We start from the raw sequence: 20552 nt of genomic DNA on the forward strand, positions 1-20552 counted from the left end.
ATGAGGGACTTGGCTTCGTGAGAGGAAGGAAAACTCTGTAGGCAGTTATCAACATAAAAACACTGCTGAACAGATTGAAGGACCTCCTCATTTTTCTCACAGTGATCTTGGACATGTTTGTGGACTGCATAGGTGGCACAGCATGGGCTACAGGTTGTTCCAAATGGCAAGACTTGCCATTCATAAATGGTGGGCTCCTGGTCTAGCTGCATCCCTCTCCATATAAAACGCAGTAGAGGTTTGTCCTCACTCAAAAGACGTACCTGATGGTACATCCCTTTAAAATCTCCACAGATGGCAATGGCATGTTGGCGGAACCTGAATAGAACTCCAAGGAGAGAGGGGCCCAGTGTTGGGCCAGGCAGAAGACATTTGTTCAGATTTTGTCCCATGTATTCAAATGAGCAGTCAAAAACGACTCTGTATTTGTTGTTGTGTTCATCAATGTGATGTGGGAAATACCAGGTTTCCTGTGGTTGGTCTACCTGCTCACTGGGAATCCTTTTAACATAGCCAGACTGTACAAGCTTATTCAGTTCCTCCTGGTATTTATCAGACAGCTTGGGATCTTTGGACAGGCGTCTTTCTGTAGCACAGAGACGGAGCAGGGTAGCTTCCTTAGGAGCCTGTAGGACAGGAGTGTTGGGAGCTCGTAGTAGTGGAGTGGCATAGCGCATTACACCATCTATGTCAACTTTAACTGTTTTAGAATGGAGTAGATCTAGAGCTAATTTGTTTTGACCTTGTGGCTGTCTTTATATTCACATAGGGCAAAGTGTCAATCTGCCAGAGTCTTTCCACATTCCTGAGCAATTCACTTCTGAAGCAGGTAGAAGTGAAGGGGAAAGTCTGCTGGGATTGGATTAAGCTGGCTGGCCCTTGGAGAGCCCATCCTAACCTGGTATGTACTGCCAATGTACCACCAGGGGGTCCCATGAACAGTGGCTCTGTGGCTGTTATGAGATGGGCATAGTCTGAACCAATGAGGACAAGAGGGAATACATGATCAATAGGTTGTACCTAAACACTGGACAGCTTGGGGGAGAAGAATAGATCTATCTGCACCATCATCCAGGATTGCATGAGTTGTGAGGGTCCTTACCCCATTGTGAAGACATACATTGACTACTTTCAGCATGACTTTATAGGAGCGGTTGGGTTTGTCCATGTAAAGGAGCTCTGAGGGAGAGGATGTAAACATCACTGTGGCTGATTTGATTGCATTGACATCTTGGAGAATGGTCAGGTGAATCTCCTTACAGATGTTACATGGCCTCCTTAATGTGCATGAATTCATTTTGTGCATTCTCCTACATTTAATGCATCTTTCCTTCTCTTTGATCCATTTCCTTATGTCATTGTTGGATAGCCTTTTGAATTCTGTGCATGAACCAAGGAAATGGTCTCTGATATTACAGTAGGGAAAGTAAGGCTAAGGCTTATTATCATTTACCTTTTCTTTGGTGTAAGCCTTTAGTTTGCTGTCTATCTCAGATGTTGTTGACAGGTAGACAGAGGAGACTTGTCTGGAAGGCTGGCGTTCCTTTCTAGCTTGTGGTTTTTCCTATTTGTAGAGCTCAACAGCTCTCTCTGATATGCATTTAGCTCTTGACTTTGATTGTAACCAGGTTGAAAGGTCAAGCAGGGAGTAGGTTTGATTTGCCTGCCCAGTCAGAATGGCACGGTTAATGCATTGTTCAACGAATCCATCTCTATACTGCACAGGGAGTTTACTGAGGAGTCTGTCCACATGAGAACCACATCTTAATTCAGACCCATTGGGGCCCTCTAGGGACAGCAACATTCCCACCAGAGCATGGACAGAGAGGGAAAAATCATCAAAGGAATCTACATCACCTATGCGAATAATGGGGGAATTCAATATTGCTCCAATTTCACTCTGAACTAGTAGCCTTGGCTGGCCATATTTCTCTTGAAGTGCTGGGAGAGCGGTAGAATACGGTCTTGCATCATGCATGCTGGATCTGGCCAATTTGTTAGCTCCTGGGTGCTGAAGATGCTCTAAAAGGACCTGATATTTAAATTGCTCAGTAAGATGGGGGGTGATTGTTGAGGAGGTTATCCAGAACCATTTTCAGGAGGGCAAAATCACTCACTCGACCACTCTTAAACGCAGAAAGCGAGGGCCTTGGTATCCCATAACTAGAGGCTATGAACATATCCATAACATTGAGGTTTTGAACATGAGGGTAAACAGATTGTGACTGCTGGGATGACATGGCCTGCATTAGTGGTAAAGCACCAGTGAAAGTGGGCTGTCAAGGCATGGGTATAGTATAAGTAGGGGCTTGGATGGTGACAGGAGGTGCAGCTACATGGGGAATAGGAGGGGAAGAGGTTATTACCTGGGCAAATGCATGGTGACTGGAAGAGGGTATAGCCTGGGCAGATGCAAGGGGAATGGATAACGGTGCAGCTTGAGCAGTAGCTACAAATGGCAAAGAGGGAGCCTGAACAGGGACTAAACTTTGCAGCTCTGGCTTCCTCATCAATTAATGTACATTTTTCATCAAGCTCCTTATCCTCTTGTCTTTGTCTTCTCAGCTCCTCCAATTCATCTTTCCTTTTCTTTTCTTCAAGAATGCTGGCTTGGAGATCACTTAAATTAGAAGCATGGCTGCTCCCGGAATGCCAACTAATTTGAGAGCTTGTGGGGAAACTAGAGGCTGAATTGGTGCAATGAGTCCTCTTGCTGTGTGAACTACGTGAGCCATGGGATCTTGCAAATGTCTTCCGCTGTGGCATATGAATCCCATAGAAGTCAGGGGGCCTCCTAGCCCTTTTAGGTCTAGCCCCTGGGTCATGGCTAATAATAGGGATTTGGTGCTCTCTGTGAGAGGTACGCAATGATGGGTCAGGTAAAAGGCTATCCTCTGTTTGGTGAGCAGGTATACACTACTCACAAAAAGTTAGGGATATTCGGCTTTCAGGTGAAATTTCAGGATGAACCTAAAATGTACTATAACCTTTACAGGTGAACTTAATGTGACCTTCTCTAAACTTTTGAATGCACATGTCCAACAGTTCAATATTTCAGTACTTTCTGCACAACTTGCTGTTCTCTAACAAGGATCTTAACGGCAAAATTCACAACAGGTGTTTGATCCATGTATCGACCAATACATTTCCTGGTTCAATTAGAATTGGTATTTAAACAGTCATCCTCATCATGCTGTTCACATTTTGACATCATGAGACCAAGACGACGCCTAACAATTGATCAACAGTGCCACGCCATTGCGAGGCTTCAAACAGGATGTTCTCAGACGGAAGTGGCCACTGAGCTTAGACTGTCACAGAGTGTCATCAGCAGGTTGCAACAGAGATACAGAGAGACTGAAAGAGTCACAGAAAGGCATAGAAGTTGACATCCTTTGGCCACATCCCACACTGATGACCGCTTCATTGTGAACAGTGGCCTGTGGAACCGGATTATGAATGCCGCTCAACTCCATGCACATTTAAGGGAGGTGAGAGGCACCCAAGTGTCACGTCAGACCATTCGAAACCGTTTACATCAGCGTGGTCTGCGTGCTAGACGACCTGCAAGGGTACCTGACCACACCACCAGGCACAGGCGTCATCGTCTTGCATGGGCCAGGGAGCATTTACGCTGGACGAGGAACAGTAGGCCTCAGTGCTGTTCTCTAATGAAAGTCGATTCACTTTGAGCAGAAATGATGGCCGCCAACGATGTTGGAGACATCAAGGACAGTGCTATGCATCAGCCACTGTTGTCACCAGATGAGCCTTTGGTGGTGGTGGTGTTACAGTGTGGGCAGGTGTGTCTAGTCAATACAGAACTGCTCTACACTTTGTGAATGGTACAGTGACAAGCCTATACTACCTGGATAACATCATTAATCCAGTCCTTGTGCCCCTGCATGAACAACACAGGCCTAATTTCATCTTCATCGACAACAATGCTCCAGCTCATCGAGGTGGCATCATTAGGGAACGGCTGCTGGAGACTAGGGTACCTCAAATGGAGTGGCCTGCACTTTCTCCAGACCTGAATCCCATAGAAAACTGTGGGATCAGCTGAGTCGCTGTGTAGAGGCTTGTAACTCTGTACCCCAGAACCTCAATGACCTGAGGGCCACCCTTCAAGAAGAGTGGCATGCCGTGCCTCAGCAGACAATAAGTCGACTTGTGAACAGCATGAGACGTCGTTGTCAAGGTGTAATTGATGCTCAAGGGCACATGACAAGTTATTGAGACATTGACATTTTTTGTTGTGGTATACCCACCACTGTTGTTGGCTTTTACTTCAATGCATTGTTTGGGATGAGGAAATCACCATTGCATGCTTCTACTTAAATGCCCTACTTTCATGATATAATACCACTGTAGTGTGAACTTTTTACATTTTCCATAAATTTCACCTGAAAGCCAAATATCCCAAACTTTTTGTGAGTAGTGTAGATGGCCTAGGTGATGTTTGAGGCAATTTGGGTTTGGCTTCGTCTGTGTAAAGCTGAGTTGAGTCACTTACACCTTGACATCCATCCATATACTCACTATGGGCCTGACCATCATTTGTGGGATCATCAATGGGGTTAATACCATCAGTCTGTGAATCAGCCATTTTAGGTCACTGTGTGGAGTGTGGCTCAGCATCCGGCTCGAAGGACCAATTTGTAGTGGATTTAAAGTTCTAGCTCGAGCCACAAACCACCAGGATACAAAGTTGTGAATCATCCATTCATTTATTAGGAGATTGAAGTTTTATGTTGATTTGTTGTGATGTTTGCCTTGGTTTTAGACAAAGAAAGACACAAATTATAATATATTTCCCATACAAATAATAAATCCAGCCTTTAAATCAAGAGAAATATTTGTATACTAGTGCTGCAAGCAGCATTGAAGGGGCCCTCGCACCAGCGACGCAGACACCGGAGTTCGTTAAAGTTTGAGCCCTGGAAATGTCGAAAAAACATGTTTTTTTGACAACGTCATCTAAAATGGCAGACTTCCTGTTGGTTTGACAATATGGGTCCAAGAGGCTTTTTTGTAGATCTAGACATATGTGTGCCTGATTTCGTAAGTCTAAGTTTAACGTGCTGCAGGGGCTGCATGTTTGAAAATTGTAGGGGGCGCCACTGAGACATTTAGCCACGCCCACTAACAAAACCTATACAGACCTTCCCATTACCCCACTGGGGACATGTTTACCGATTTTCAGGGCTGTATCAGTATTGTAAGCCCCTGAAAAGTGTACTTCCTGTTAGTGGCAAACAACGCCACGCCACGGCAACAACGTGGGACATAGACTTGTGAGTTTCAAGATGGAGCATGTTAAAGGTCTTGTGAGGTTGTTGACCAAATCTGAAGGGGTTACCAACAACCTAATAGGAACTGGACATGTAAAAGTAGAACGAGTGACTTCCTGTTGCCAGTAGATGGCGTTGTGCCCGTTATGCAAATGTTCAATATAGATGTGTTCAGAATGGGACTCTTATTGAGCACATGACATATGATGCAGATATGTTGATGTACAGTTGAGTTATGGCAGTTTGAATTTTCATGGCGAAGGATTTTGGCGACTGTTTATTTTGCCGCGCCGCCACGACCACATTTCCCTAGGCAGAGTCACAGAGTTTTCCCTAGACCTTAATCCAGGTCTTAGGTCCCTACTGAGACACATTTGAGGAGGATATGTTGTACCATCTTTGAATAGTAGCTCATAGCGTAAAACATGAAATTTCCTGACATTTCCTGCCGCCAGTAGAGGGCGCTTGGAGTATCAGTGAATTATGGCATATCAAGCGTACAGGCCGGGAGCCTTATCAAACATGTAAAGTCAGGGTCACATTGGAACTTGTACGGCCGAGTTAAAGGTCACTTCCTGGTTCGAAATTTGTCATGTAACTTTGAGCCCCCAAAAAGGCCACTACCCCTCCGAAAAATGTAAAGCCTTTGATAACTTTTAATCCTCAATGTCTTGTCAGTACACTGACCGAATTTGAAGTTGATCGGATCAAGTCTGTAGGAGGAGTTAGTTAAAGTATCGACCCTGTAAGTGGCCAAAAACGGCCAAAAATCGCGAGGCTTTTTCGTGTGTCTTGACCCCATAAACATACCTACAAAATTTCAGAGAGCTAGGTGAAAGTAACCTCTATGGGGAGGCCTTTTTGCAATTTTCTAGGGGGCGCTACAGAGCCATTTTGGTGATCTTGTGGCAGACGCCCATAAAATATCAATTTTTTCGCCAGACGTGATGCGTGTGCAGTTTCATGATGCTCTGCCTCGAAAAAAGCAAAATTCGAGTGCAATGAAACAATAATAATTAAAGCCGCGAGCGCCGATGAACGGGCCCTCGCACCCGTGGCCACGTTGGGGCTTGTCGCGGACGCGGGGTGTGCTGCAGACACGGGGTGCACCTCAGAAGCGGGGTGTGCATGAAGCACAGGCTGTCCACCAGTAGGGGCTGCTGTCAGCATGAGCACAATCAATATTTAGATCTGTTCACACACCGGACTGGCACCATACATGTGAAATTTGGAGGAGATTGAACAATGTATAGGAGACCTACTACTGCCTCTTTCCACTAGGTGGCACTATGAGTATGTCTAATATGTAGACCCGTTCAGGCCGAGACTATAATCATGCATGTGAAATTTGAAGCTGATATAACATTGTTTGTGAGAGGTATTACTGGCTCTTACCAGTAGGTGGCGCTATGAGTATGAACAAAAAATTAATATGTAGACCTGTTCAGACTGAGACTGTCATCAAGCATTTAAAATTTGAAGCAGATTGAACATTATATATGAGAAGTAGTTCTGGCTCTTACCAGTAGGTGGCGCTATGAGTTTTAGAGAAAAATGAATATGCCTATGTGTTCAGGGCAGTACCCTCATGAAAGCAGTGACATTTGGAGGAGATTGGACAATGTATATGAAAGTTGATGCGGCTCTGCCCAGTAGGTGGCGCTATGACTATGAGTGAAAAATGTATATGTAGACGTGTTCAGGGCAGTACCCTCATCAAACCTGTGAAATTTGGTGGAGATTTGACAATGTATATGAGAGTTGATACAGGCTCTCACCAGTGGGTGGCGCTACAGCATTGCCAAAAAAAGGAGTCTGTAGATCTCTTCAGGGCGGGACTCTTATCAAGCATGTGAAATTTGGTGCAGACAGGATGAAGTACAGGCGAGTTATCAATGCCTAAATGTTACGGCGAGGCATCATAGCGAAGGTTATATTTGTGGCGCCGCCAGGGTCACCCCCTCTGTTGAAACCTTAGCGAGGCCTTTTAAAAACCTTAATCAAGGTCTTAAGAGTTTCCTGACATGAATTTGAGGTTAATATGTTTGACCACCTTGGAGGAGGGGCCTGTAGAGGAAAAACATGTGACTTCCTGTTTACAGTAGGTGGCGCTAGGCCTGATGGGAAATATTTTCCTGTAATTGTGTTGGGGCTGGGACTCTTTTCATACATGTGAAATATGAAGAAGATAGAAGACTGTATGTGAAAGTTACAGTGATTCTTAGTTTTTCGCATTTTGACTTTGACCCCCCGCCGAGGCCACGGCCATTCTTAAAAACTCAAGCTTTTGATAACTTTTAATCTCCAATGTCTTGTCAATACACTGACCGAGTTTGAAAAGGATGGGACGAAGTCTGTAAGAGGAGTTCGTTAAAGTATGGACCCTGTGAATATGGCGAAATATGCCAAAAATGACCATAAGAAACAAAATGGCGGACTTCCTGTTGGGTTTAGGGTATATCCATAATAGACTTTTTTGTAGGTCCTGCCATGATACATATGTGTACCAAATTTGGTACACGTAGGTCAAACCTGTGTGAGGGGCTGAACTTTAGGGGGCGCTAGCGAGCCATTTTGCCACGCCCATTCACGAAAGCACTATCACACGTAAATTTCTCCTACTTGTGATGCACATTCCAGATTTGATGAGTTTTGGGGCATGTTAAAGCCACCAAATATGCAAATCTTTTGGGCGTAATAATAATAAGAATTCCTTGCATTCCAATAGGTCCTCGCCACTGCGTGCAGTGCTCGGGCCCTAATAATAATCCTTACAGATACAATAAGGTCCTCGCACCCGTTGGTGCTCGGGCCCTAATTAAAGTTCCATAAATCCATAAAATAATGACTAACTGAACATACTTCATCGTAATATTATTTAACAAATTAAATTATCCATCAACCTTTTAATAAAGGTAAACGGCTACTTACATCGAATGAACTCAAAACACGCATGGCAAACACTGCATCAAGGTGGATGTGTTTGAAGACAAAGAACAGGAAGTCCTCATCCAGGCCTCTATTAATAGAGTGGGAGGTACCCAAATCTATTGAGCCACCACTGGGTGTCTCTTGTGGAGAGGAGGGGGAAAACACTTGCAGCTTCTCACAATAAGAATCTCGAGAATGCCTTTTGTACATCAAGAGCAACTTGGAAATACATAAAGGTAGCATTTGTAGGTAATATAAGAGCTGAGGGAAGACATTTATTTTGATTAAACGTATGCGTCAATTGTTTGCCATTCATTACTATACAAGCCCCCCTGAAATATGAAATAAGTATTCCCTCAATGACTTATTGGCATCCAGGGATACATGTCAGTGAGTGGTCCAGCTACAAGATGGCTTGATTTTTGTAGAATTCTTGGCAGAAGCCATCAGGTCCCAGCAACTTTTCTGCCTTAAGGGATACAGTTGCTCTGTAGGTAGAGTCGCTCTTTTAAGCGGCTTATTTCTGTGCTGTGGTGTACGATATGATGCCCCAATATAATGTGAAATAATTGAATGAAACTAAAGCAAATTACCATGGAATAGTGATTGTGCCTATTTCAATGCTATCCATATGCACAAAGAATGTACACATTATTTATTGCATTTAAGCTGTTCTACTTGTTTTTTCAAGTGCTACGCTTGTATAAAACCACTGATAGGAGACATGATTTCTATCTCACTGTACAAACACTCTTTTAGATCAACACTGACTCTTATTTGTAACAGAGCCTCTGGTTGGTGGAAAGTTTAAGGCACCAGGAAGTGGTTAAGTTAACGGCTAAAAGATTTCACATGGAAAAAATTATCACTAGACAATGACATTCAGTAAGACATTCATTATTGGATGCGTTGTTATGGATTCACTGTATAGAGTCTCAATAAAGACACTGTGGTTGGAGGCCTGATCAGGTAGCTCATGAAAGAGAGACGCTTCACTTTGCTTCACAGCAAAAAAAAGTAAGTCTGTAGCATGCAGCGTTCCAGAGATATTAAAGGCAAAGTAAACGATACTCTCCGATATTTATACAACGTTGCAGACCTATGAAGATCAATATGTGGTGATGTGCTGGTTGACGCCCTTGGGGGAAATAGCTTGACGTACATCTGAGAGTTAATACAACACAAGCAAGGATCAAGACAGGAAAGAACAAAATCAGTTAAGTGCCAACAAACAGCTTCAAGTGTGATCGGACACAGGTGCCGACAGGCAGTGCACAGGGCGTGATGAATAATTTAGTGTTATTATGTATTTAACTTTGAAAATTCATAGTGAAGCCTTACAAATGATACTTTTTCCCTGCATATTCAAAAACATTTCAATTTTCTTTCTTCTCTAGGAGCGGTTGGTGGTGGAGAATTCTTGTTGGCTTGCAGTGGTACCATATTGGGCAACATGGCCCTACCAGACGCTGTTGTTACCACGACGCCATGTTCTCAGAATCAATGAACTGACAGGAGAGGAGAGGGAGGGTTAGTATGTTTGCCAAGCTATAAAGGGGGAAGGCAATTTTCTTCCTTTTCTTCCATGGTCATTCAAAGCACATGAACTCTTCCCAGGGGAGATGACTATTCATTTTACATCATGATAATTCAGTGCGTGAAGTGGTGTTCACAGTGATTTGAATCAGCTCCATATCAACTAATTGCATCAAATACACATTGTAATTAATCCAAAAAATAACTTATCACAAATGATAACATTTTACCAATATTAGGATGTGTATGGATTAATGAAATAGATGATGTCTCTATAGCTACCATGCTTTTTATTTGCATGTATTTTTTCCAGCCCTCACAATTATACATAGTTCATAAAACAAAAATAAATATTTGGGATTGAGTTAAATAAATTTGTTTTTAACTTACTTCCTCATTTTAATCTAATCTTAAAATGAGTAGCAGTAACAGTTGTTGCTGTTGTCAAAATTGAACCTTTGGTTGTTGATAGTTGATAGTTGAGAGGCTTTTGAGTTTGAGCTTGTATTCAATGACGGTGTGAGACCCCAAAGCACACAGATCAAAATCCGCCGCCTCAGTCAGCAGGTACCAGAAGAGCAGAATTTTTATGTCCTCTAAAACAACTGATTTATGCCTGCAACCATTTAAACTGCAGATGGATTTGTTAGTACAAGGCTAGCATCTTATTGACGGAATCAAAATTGGTTTATTTAGACATATATCAATCAAGCATTATACCAATGATATGCTAAATTGGTTCAATCAATCTGGCAATAGTTTTTAATTATTTTGTGACTGTTATTATTTACAGTATATTGTCATATTTGTAATCTTTGTTTTGCCACCTACTTTTTGTCTTTTTTTATTACTTGACTACTTTATTTAATTTGCCTGTTTTGTGAGCTGCAGTAACGAGTACATTTCTCCTGTGGGGGATAAATAAGGCTTATCTTATCGCATCTTATTTTATCAATAAATCAAATTTTATTTGTATCGCGCCAAATCATAACCAAAGTAATCTCCAGACACTTTACAAAAAGAGCAGGTCTGGACCGATTTTTTTTACATATTATTTAGGGAGAGACCCAACATGAATCCACCATGAGCAGTACTTAGCAACATTTGGCAACAGTGGCAAAGGAAAAACTTCCTTTTAACAGGCAGAAACATCGAACAGAACTTGGGCTTACACACAGGCTTATGTTGAACAGCCATCTGCCTCAATTGAATGGGCCGAAAAATGGGATAGAGAGAGATGCAGGATAGACACAGCCAAACAGAGCAACGACAACATATATTTTTGTTAAATCAACAACAACAGAAAATACATACTTATGTTTACAATGCCAATAATAATAAATCAGAATCAGAATCAGGGTTTATTGCCAAGTAGGTTTACACATACAAGGAATTTGTTTTGGTGATTTATGTGCAGAACATTTAACACAGAACTAGAAAAAAAAAATAAGTAAAGGACTAAAATAGAATAAGATAAAAAATAGGCAATAAGAATGAAAATATATAAAAAACAATAGGTATAATACAAAATATGTACAACAGGTGTGATGGTATAAATGTTTAATATTAGCAAGAACAGCACAGTAATGATGAAAGGCTGATAATAATAATTGTAACAGTTGAAATCAACAGGTCTATTTTTAGCATTAGCTAACTATAATAATGATACTATGGGGAAAACTGATATTTATAATTGCAGCCGGACCGGACTCTCCCCCCAAACACCCCGAAGAATTGTGCAGATCAGCTGTATCTGGTGTTCACAGACATCTTCAACACCTCACTACAAACCTGCCGCGTGCCAGCCTGCTTCACGTTCTCCACCATCATTCCTGTCCCCAAAAAGCCAAGGACCACAGGACTTAATGACTGCAGACCCGTCCTTCTGACCTTTGTGGTAATGAAGTCTTATGAACGCCGGATGCTCACACACCTCAAGGACATCACAGACCCTCTCCTGGACCCCCTGCAGTTTGCCTACAGAACCAACAGGTCCGTAGACGACGCAGTCAACATGGCCCTTACACTTCATCCTCCGGCATCTGGACTCAGCAGGAACCTATGCCAGGATCCTGTTTGTGGATTTCAGCTCTGCCTTCAACACGATCATTCCGGCTCTGCTTCAGGACAAGCTCTCCCAGCTGAATGTGCCCGACTCCATCTGCAGGTGAATCACAGTGTTCCTGCCTGACAGGAGGCAGCATGTAAAGCTGGAGAAACGCGTCTCTGACTCCAGGACCATCAACACCGGCACCCCTCAAGGCTGTGTTCTTTCCCCGCTGCTCTTCTCCCTGTACACCAACAGCTGCACCTCCAATCCAAGCTCCTTTAGTTCACAGACGACACCACCCTCATTGGACTCATCTCCAGTGGGGACGAGTCCGTCTTCAGGTGGGAGATTGACCATCTGGTGACTTGGTGTAGTGAAAACAACCTGGAGCTTAATGCTGTGAAGACAGTGGAGGTGGTTGTGGATTTTTGGAAGAAAGCAGCCACACCTGCCCCCATCACCATCAGTGACTCCACTGTTTCTACTGTGGAGTCTTTCCGCTTCCTGGGGACCATCATCACCCAGGACCTCAAGTGGGAGCTGAACATCAACTCCCTCATCATAAAGGTACAGCAGAGGATGTACGTCTTGTGGCAACTGAAGAAGTTCAACCTGCTAAAGACAATGATGGTGCACTTCTACATCGCCATCATTGAGTCCATTCTCACCTGCTCCATCACCATCTGGTACACTGACTGTCATCCAGCCCCCCAGTCACTCAACATTTCCCGAATGTTTAATTCAGATTATGCATAACATTAACGCACACTGGACTTTTATATTGTATGTACACTGCAATATTTTTAACAGAACCTTGTGGAACTCCATGACTAACTTTGGTGTGCATAGAGGATACATAATTAGCATTAACAAACGGAGATCGATCTGATAAATAAGATTTAAACCAACTTAATGCAGATCCTGTAATGCAGCATGTGATGGTCTATTGTGTCGGATGCAGCACTAAGATCTTACAGGACAAGTACAGAGAGAAGTTCTCTGTCCAAAGAGATAAGTAGACCATTTGAAACTCATGTCTTAGTGCTACGGTGGACTCTAAATCCTGACTGAAAATCCTCAAATAAAAAGTTGTTATGAAGAAAGTCGCATAACTGGTTAGCCATTACTTTCTTAATAATCTTTGCGAGAAAAGGAAGGTTAGATATAGGTCTATAGTTAGCTAAAGTGAATGAATCAAGACTAAGCTTTTTAAGAAGAGGCTTTAATTACAGCTAGTTTAAAAGACTGTGGTACATAGCCTGTCGATAAAGACATTTTATAAGCTTTTCAATGATAAATTATGATGTTATGATAAACCCCTTAAGAATACTAAAGAAAGAATACTTCTTTTAAATACTTCTTTTTAAAATAAAAAATATGAGGAACTATGGATGCTGAGGACCTGAACAGACGTGAATGAGCTGATATCTTTCTTTCTCTTTAATTTAAACAATGCTAACTTAGACTTTTGAGTTTGACCAATTTTATTTAAGGTACTTACCAGATGAAGGATGGACCGCCGACTTCTGAACCAAAAAGACGGCCAAAGCGATACAAATTTTCTCACTAGTGATGCCGTAGCTAACATTAGCACACACAAGGCTGTTATGTAAGATGCTAACCCGTTATTAACCCGAGAATTTTGCCGATATGCTTGCTGTACTCATCAGAGAAATCCACAAGGGAAACAGGACTCTGTCACAGAAAATTTATTTACAATCTGCGGAACATCAAACTTCCATCGACAGACTAAATGCTACTGTAGAGGGCTTACTAGCAAAGGTAAATATAGCTCAACAGCCATACACAGAGGACACAGTTAATGGATGTTACTGACTAAGCAAATGCAGAAAGACAACTTATTCCTCAAAAACCAACTTGATTTACTGGAGAACCAGATGGTATAATGTACGTGGGACTACAGGAAGACAGCGAGAGCTCAGTAAGGGGGAACTGCCACAACCTGCAAGAGTGGGCAGGTGGCAGCTCTGGTGGCTGCCAGGCCGGCCCAGGGGAACTGCCAGTAGCTACCATGACCTGTCAGGACCTGCCAGAGCTGCTGCCATAGAAATTAATGATGCCTTTTAAAAAAATGTTATACCGACCTTTTCACCTCACAATCAGACTGAGATCCATCAAAAATAGACTCCTTTCTCTCCTTGGCTGACTTGCCATTTCTATCATATAAAGACAAGAGTCTTGAAGAGCGTTGGCTTTCCCTCAGAATTTTATGAGTTTAAAGACCTTCTTGTACCACTATGAATGGATGTATGTAAGGTGGGAAAAACACAGATTATAAATAGGTTATTCAATGATATCTAAAAGACTAGAGAAACATCTCCCCCTGCTGGTCAATCAGGATCAACAGTATGAAAAGATTGTCCTCTAATAACTTAAGGTTACTGTTCAACATACTCAGCCTTGCTAATAAAAATAGAAAACCAAGTCTGCAGTGTCACTTAACACGGAAAAAGCCTTTGATATGGTCAAATGGCCATATCTGTTTCGTGTTTTTAAAAAATTTGGTCTCTGTGCTGTGTTTATCGATGTGAAAAAATCACCTTACAAACCTCCCAAAGCAAGTATTATTACGAATAGTATTGTTTCTAATCCTTCTTTCCATCTCTATAGGGGTAGCCAACAGGGATGCCCAGCTAGTCCTGCTTGTTTTGTACTCGTGATTGAGCTGTTGGCTGAGGCCATTAGAGGTAACCCTAATATAGACTGACTTTAGGTCCGGTCATGAGACGCACAAGATATCACTTTTTGCTGATGACATTATCCTATATTTAACTAAACCTCCCTTTCCCATCTACAGATTATTAAAACTATACAGTTCCTTTTCTGAATATAGGTTAACCTAGACAATAGGGAAATACTGCCGCTTTGAAACAATGAAACAATTATTCCATAATGACCAACCATTTTTTAAAACTATTTCTAAAGTGTATGCAATCTTTTGTCAAGTTTATGTCCAAGAAGTCATTAATGTGTGTAGTTTGATATCTGTGGCATTTGTATGGAGCTCAAGAGATCAAACGGAGCTTTGATCCTGTCTGCTACATTACATCTGCCTGAGAAATCCTCTCCTACTTTCTACTGCAATTGTAAGTTTATTTTGGTAAGGAACATTACAGTGTATTGCTTTTGTCATGTTTGGAGGCTACAGTGCATTGCGTTGTGCCATAATTACAACAATTTACATAAGAATTATCCCCCCGGCATGCCAGAGTTTGCTGTGAATCCAATTTGATTACCTGCAGTTGGAGCAGATAATAATAATAATAATAATACATTTTATTTATAAGCGCCTTTCAGGACACCCAAGGTCGCTGTACAAAAAACACAAACAAGAGTAAAAACACCAACAAGGGTAAAACAGACCAGATAAAATACATTAGGAGTGGGTGAGGGACAGTGCTTAGAGTTGGGGAGAGTAGGTGAGGCGGAACAGATGGGTTTTGAGATTTGATTTAAAGATCGGGAGGGTGGTACAGTTTCGGAGGTCGGGTGGGAGGGAATTCCAGAGCTGGGGAGCAGAGCGGCTGAAAGCTCTAGCCCCCATGGTGCTGAGGCGGGCAGGGGGTACGGTGAGGTGGATGGAGGAGGAAGACCGGAGGGTGCGGGATGGAGTGGCAATGTGCAGGAGGTCAGAGAGGTAAGGAGGGGCGAGGTTGTGAATGGATTTGAAAGTATACAGAAGGATTTTGTAGGTGATCCGTTGGTTTATTGGGAGCCAGTGGAGTTGCTGTAGGATGGGGGTGATGTGGTGGGAAGAAGGTGTTCTGGTGATGATCCGGGCGGCAGAGTTCTGGACAAGCTGAAGTTTATGGAGGGCTTTCTGGGGGAGGCCGAAGAGAAGGGAGTTGCAGTAGTCAAGGCGGGAGGTGACGAGGCTGTGGACAAGAATAGCAGAGGTGTGGGGAGTGAGGGAGGGGCGGAGACGGTTGATATTACGTAAGTGAAAGTAAGCGGACCGGGTGACGTTATTGATGTGTGATTGGAAAGATAGAGTACTGTCGAGGATGACACCCAGACTCTTAACCTGAGGGGAGGGGGAAACAGGGGTGTCGTCAATGGAGAGTGAGAAACTGTCAACTTTAGATAAGGTGGATTTGGTGCCGATAAGAAGGATTTCGGTTTTATTGCTGTTTAATTTTAGAAAGTTTGAGGTGAACCAGGATTTTATTTCAGAAAGGCAGGAGGAGAGGGAGGGGGGTGGGAGTGTGGAATTCGGTTTGCAGGAGAGGTAGAGCTGGGTGTCATCCGCGAAGCAGTGGAAACGGATGTTAAATTTGCGGAGGATATGGCCAAGGGGGAGGAGGTAAGTGATGAAGAGGAGGGGCCCCAGGACAGAGCCCTGGGGCACACCTGTAGTGACTGGGGAGGGGATGGATGTGAAGGACTTGAGCTGAATGAACTGGGTGCGGCCTGTGAGGTAGGAGCGGAACCAGTGAAGGGGGGTGTGAGTGATGCCAATGGAGGAGAGTCTACTGAGGAGGATGGGGTGGGAGATAGTGTCGAAGGCCGCACTCAGGTCAAGGAGGATGAGGATGGAGAGTGAACCGGTGTCAGCTGCAGTGAGGAGATCGTTGGTGATTTTGATGAGGGCGGTTTCGGTGCTGTGACGGGGACGGAAACCAACATAACTGCAGAGCGCACCGCTAACTGTGTTCGACTGGGAACTCAAATTGACAAAACAGTTGCATACATGCTACATATCCGCCAAATTGAGAACCTACTTTGCCATGAGGTTGAGCATTTGGTTGGAAGAGTCCAGAGACCTGTTCAGAAGTCTCACGACTCAGGCTTTTCCAGCTGCTGAAGAAACCGTGGCTCCCAGGAAGCAAATCACTACCACCTAGTTTGGGCTTGTCCTAAAGTTTACACTTTTTGTTGCAAGATCTACTAAGAATTAGCAAATGAATTTGGGACAAATGTTACTTTAATTGGGACCACCTTTTCGCTGGAATCCTACATTCATCTACAAATAACAAAAAACTTAATTGGAATACTATGCGTAGCTGGACGACAGGCAACAACAACAATAATTAAAGCCGCAAGCGGCGATGAACGGGCCCTCGCACCCGTGGCCACGTTGGGGCGTGTCGCGGCCGCGGGGCGTGTCGCAGAAGCAGGGCGTGCTGCACCCACAGCATGTGCTGCAGCCAGGGACTGTGCACCAGTAGGTTGTGATATCAGCATCACCCAAATTCCTATGGAGATCTGTTCAGGCCGAGACTATAATCATGCATGTGAAATTTGAAGCTGATATAAAATTGTATGTGACAGGTAGTACTGGCTCTTGCCAGTAGGTGGCGCTATGAGTATGAGCGAAAAATGATTATGTAGACCTGTGCAGGCCGAGACTGTTATCATGCATGTAAAATTAGGAGCTGATCGGACAATCTATGTGAGAGTTAGTACTGGCTCTGCCCAGTAGGTGGCGCTATGACTATGAGCGAAAGAATAATATGTATATGTGTTCAGGGCAGTACCCTCATCAAACCTGTGAAATTTGGAGGAGATTGGACAATGTATATGAGAGGTAGTACTGGCTCTTACCAGTAGGTGGCGCTATGACTATGAGTGAAAGATTAACATGTAGACCTGTTCAGGCCGAGACTATAATCATGCATGTAAATTTTGAAGCTGATATAACATTGTATGTGAGAGGTAGTTCTGGCTCTGCCCAGTAGGTGGCGCTATGACTTTGAGTGAAAAATGTATCTGTAGATGTGTTCAGGGCAGTACCCTCATCAAACCTGTGAAATTTGGTGGAGATTGGACAATGTATATGACAGTTTATACAGACTCTGCCCAGTAGGTGGCGCTATGACTATGAGTGAGAAATGTATATGTAGATGTGTTCAGGGCGGTACCCTCATCAAACTTGTGAAATTTGGTGGAGATTGGACAATGTATATGAGAGTTGATACAGGCTGTCACCAGTGGGTGGCGCTATAGGATTGGTAAGGAAAGGAGTGTGTAGATCTGTTCAGGGCGGGACTCTGATCAAGCATGTGAAATTTGGTGCAGACAGGATGAAGTACAGGCGAGTTATTGCAGCCTAAATGTCATGGCGAGGCATCATGGCGAAGGTTATATTCGTGGCGCCGCCAGGGTCACGCCCTCTGTTGTAACCTCACCAAGTTTTGTCACAGACCTTAATCAAGGTCTTAAGAGTTTCCTGACATGAATTTGAGGTTAACATGTTTTACCACCTTGGAGGAGGGGCTTGTAGAGTAAAATATGTCACTTCCTGTTTCCAGTAGCCAGTAGTGATGGGAAATATTTTCATGTAATTGTGTTCAGGCTGGGACTCTTGTCATACACGTGAAATATGAAAAAGGCAGAAGACTATATGTGAGAGTTACAGTGATTTTACATTTTTGGCATTTTGCCAAACAAACATCAGACTTTGACCCCCCGCTAAGGCCACGCCCATTCTCAAAAACTCAAGCTTTTGATAACTTTTCATCTCCAATGTCTTGTCAATACACTGACCGACTTTGAAAAGTCTGGGAGGAAGTCCCTAGGAGGAGTTCGTTAAAGTATGACCACTGGAAATCCACAAAAACACGCTTTATTTTGAAATTCAAAGCAAAATGGCTGACTTCCTGTTGGGTTATGGGCATATGTATATGAGACTTTTTTGTAGGTATGGACATGATACATATGCCTACCGAATTTCAGGCCCGTAGGTGAAACCTCCTTTAGGGGCTGAATTTTGCTAAAATTCTAGGGGGCGCTATAGAGCCATTTTGCAACAGTCATCTGCGAAACCCACAAAATATCAAATTTTTCACCAGACCTGATGCACAGTCCAAATTTGATGAGTTTTGGGGCATGTTAAAGCCGCCAAATATGCGATTCATTTGGCACCAGAAACAAACAAACAAACAAACAAACAAACAAACAAACAAACAAACAAAGAAAGAATAATAATTCCTTCAATTTCAAGAGGTTCTCGCACCGCCTTCGGTGCTCGGGCCCTAACTAGAGAAAAAAATTGCCTAAGCCAGTCACCCCAACTATGGGGTAAGTTATACTTAACACTTGTGTGTATACGTATGTGTATTTTTTTATATCTTTTTTATGAATGGACATGCACCCCATGTTGTAATGTATAGTTTTTTCTCTTTTTTTAAAAAACAGGGAAAAAATTGACCACTCTGGAAGTTGAAATGAAATGAAATGATGACTGTATGACAGTCTGTTATTCTATGTGATTCTAAATAAACTTAAAATGGAAATCAGAGGCCTGGCTTTCAATGGGACTGAGGCTCTCTGAAATCAACAGCTGTGTGACCCTAGAGAAAATAACTTACTGTTTGAGGAACAAGAGAAAATCATTTTACAGTATTTGGCACCCCCTTCTAGATTATATTTAAAACCTTCTTCTGTACATGATTGATGGTGCCACTGTATAATCTAACTGTACTGAGAACTTGCTGTCGATATGACCTTTATGTAAGAAAGTGATCTGTGTCTCTCAATGTTTTATTAAGTCACATTTTGTTTTTGGAAATTTGCAATGTCTATTTTGTTGTTGTCAGTTGTCCATTTATTGTTGTACTAGAATATTTCATACTTTAATGTATTGTATTTTCATTTTTCAAACATATATATATATAAACTTGAAAAAGAAAAATAATATTTTACATGCTTACACGCTCTTGCTTTAGCTAATCTTTCTCATGTCATTTACAATGCACTGCTATTAACAATAGTTACTGACTGTACTAACTTACTTCTATGTGTCTACTTCCTGTCTATATCAGGTCTGGCTGACATTATGAAGAGACTGTTGACCAAGTATGACAATCTGTTTGAAATGGCATTCCCCTACTCCATGGGCTGGCACGGTAAGAAAAAAAACTGTGAGAGTTGCAGAGTGTAAAAAAAAGGATTTGGATAAATGTGGCAATCCGTTTCATGTCTCTTTCACAAAGTTACTCACACAGTATTCAGCCAATGAGAATAATAGGTACGCTAACCTCTAACTTGGTGCAATGAGCAGTTTGCCTTAAATAACTGAGAGGGAGTGTTAATATTGACTTTAACTGTCGACAGATTTATTTCTTCACAGCAACTAAACAAAATTCACGTTGCAGCAGTTCATGTATCATAATTAGGACTGTCAGTCGATTAAATATTTAATCGCGATTAATCGCATGGTTGTCTGAAGTTAACTCGTGATTAATCGCAAATGAAGCGCACATTTTATACCTGTTGTAAATGTACCTTAAAGAGATATTTTTTTTAAAGTTTTTAATCCTCTTATCAACATGGGAATGAGCAAATACGCTTCCTTTATGCAAATGTATGTTTATTATTATTGCAACATTCCAAAACAATGACAAATACTGTCCAGAATATTCTAAAGAATAACCTCAAAGGTACTGCACGCTCAAAAAATATGCTGGAGGCATAACATGGCAATCATCGCATATATATATGATTTCTGTGAGAAGCACATCACATGTAGACTTACTCAGTCTGGATTACCCGCTTTCTAGATTCCACAGTTTAATTGTACTCTCTTCTTCACCTTAATTTACGTTTTAATTCACAAACTATTTTTAATCTGATCACTTTAATTTGCTTCAGTCCCCCCAACACACCTGCACCTCTGCTATCTGCACAGCTGCTGGCCCGGCCCCCTCTTTCTGTCTGTCTCTCTGTCTGCTGTGTTGACTGTCTTCATCAGCAGTCTGTTTAATTAAGTCACAGAAGTT

At 42.5% G+C, this 20552-nt stretch overlaps 1 protein-coding gene across 2 annotated transcripts in view; it reads left to right on the top strand.

Moving 5' to 3' along the window:
• galt (galactose-1-phosphate uridylyltransferase) overlaps nucleotides 1-20552 on the top strand; it is a 90590-nt gene that overhangs the window by 45900 nt on the left and 24138 nt on the right. Inside the window, exons 8-9 of one of the 2 annotated variants that reach the window (XM_069673731.1) lie at nucleotides 9623-9755; nucleotides 19596-19679. In XM_069673731.1, the coding sequence (XP_069529832.1) occupies nucleotides 9623-9755; nucleotides 19596-19679 (217 nt within the window). Of the gene's footprint in view, nucleotides 1-9622; nucleotides 9756-11460; nucleotides 12102-19595; nucleotides 19680-20552 lie in introns of those variants that run through there. The other variant, XM_069673732.1, reaches the window with a different exon arrangement.

Source organism: Semicossyphus pulcher, unplaced genomic scaffold (assembly GCF_022749685.1).
Source record: "Semicossyphus pulcher isolate SPU_LCO1_2020_fin unplaced genomic scaffold, fSemPul1.0.p SCAF_22, whole genome shotgun sequence".
NCBI classification, from domain to species: domain Eukaryota; kingdom Metazoa; phylum Chordata; class Actinopteri; order Labriformes; family Labridae; genus Semicossyphus; species Semicossyphus pulcher.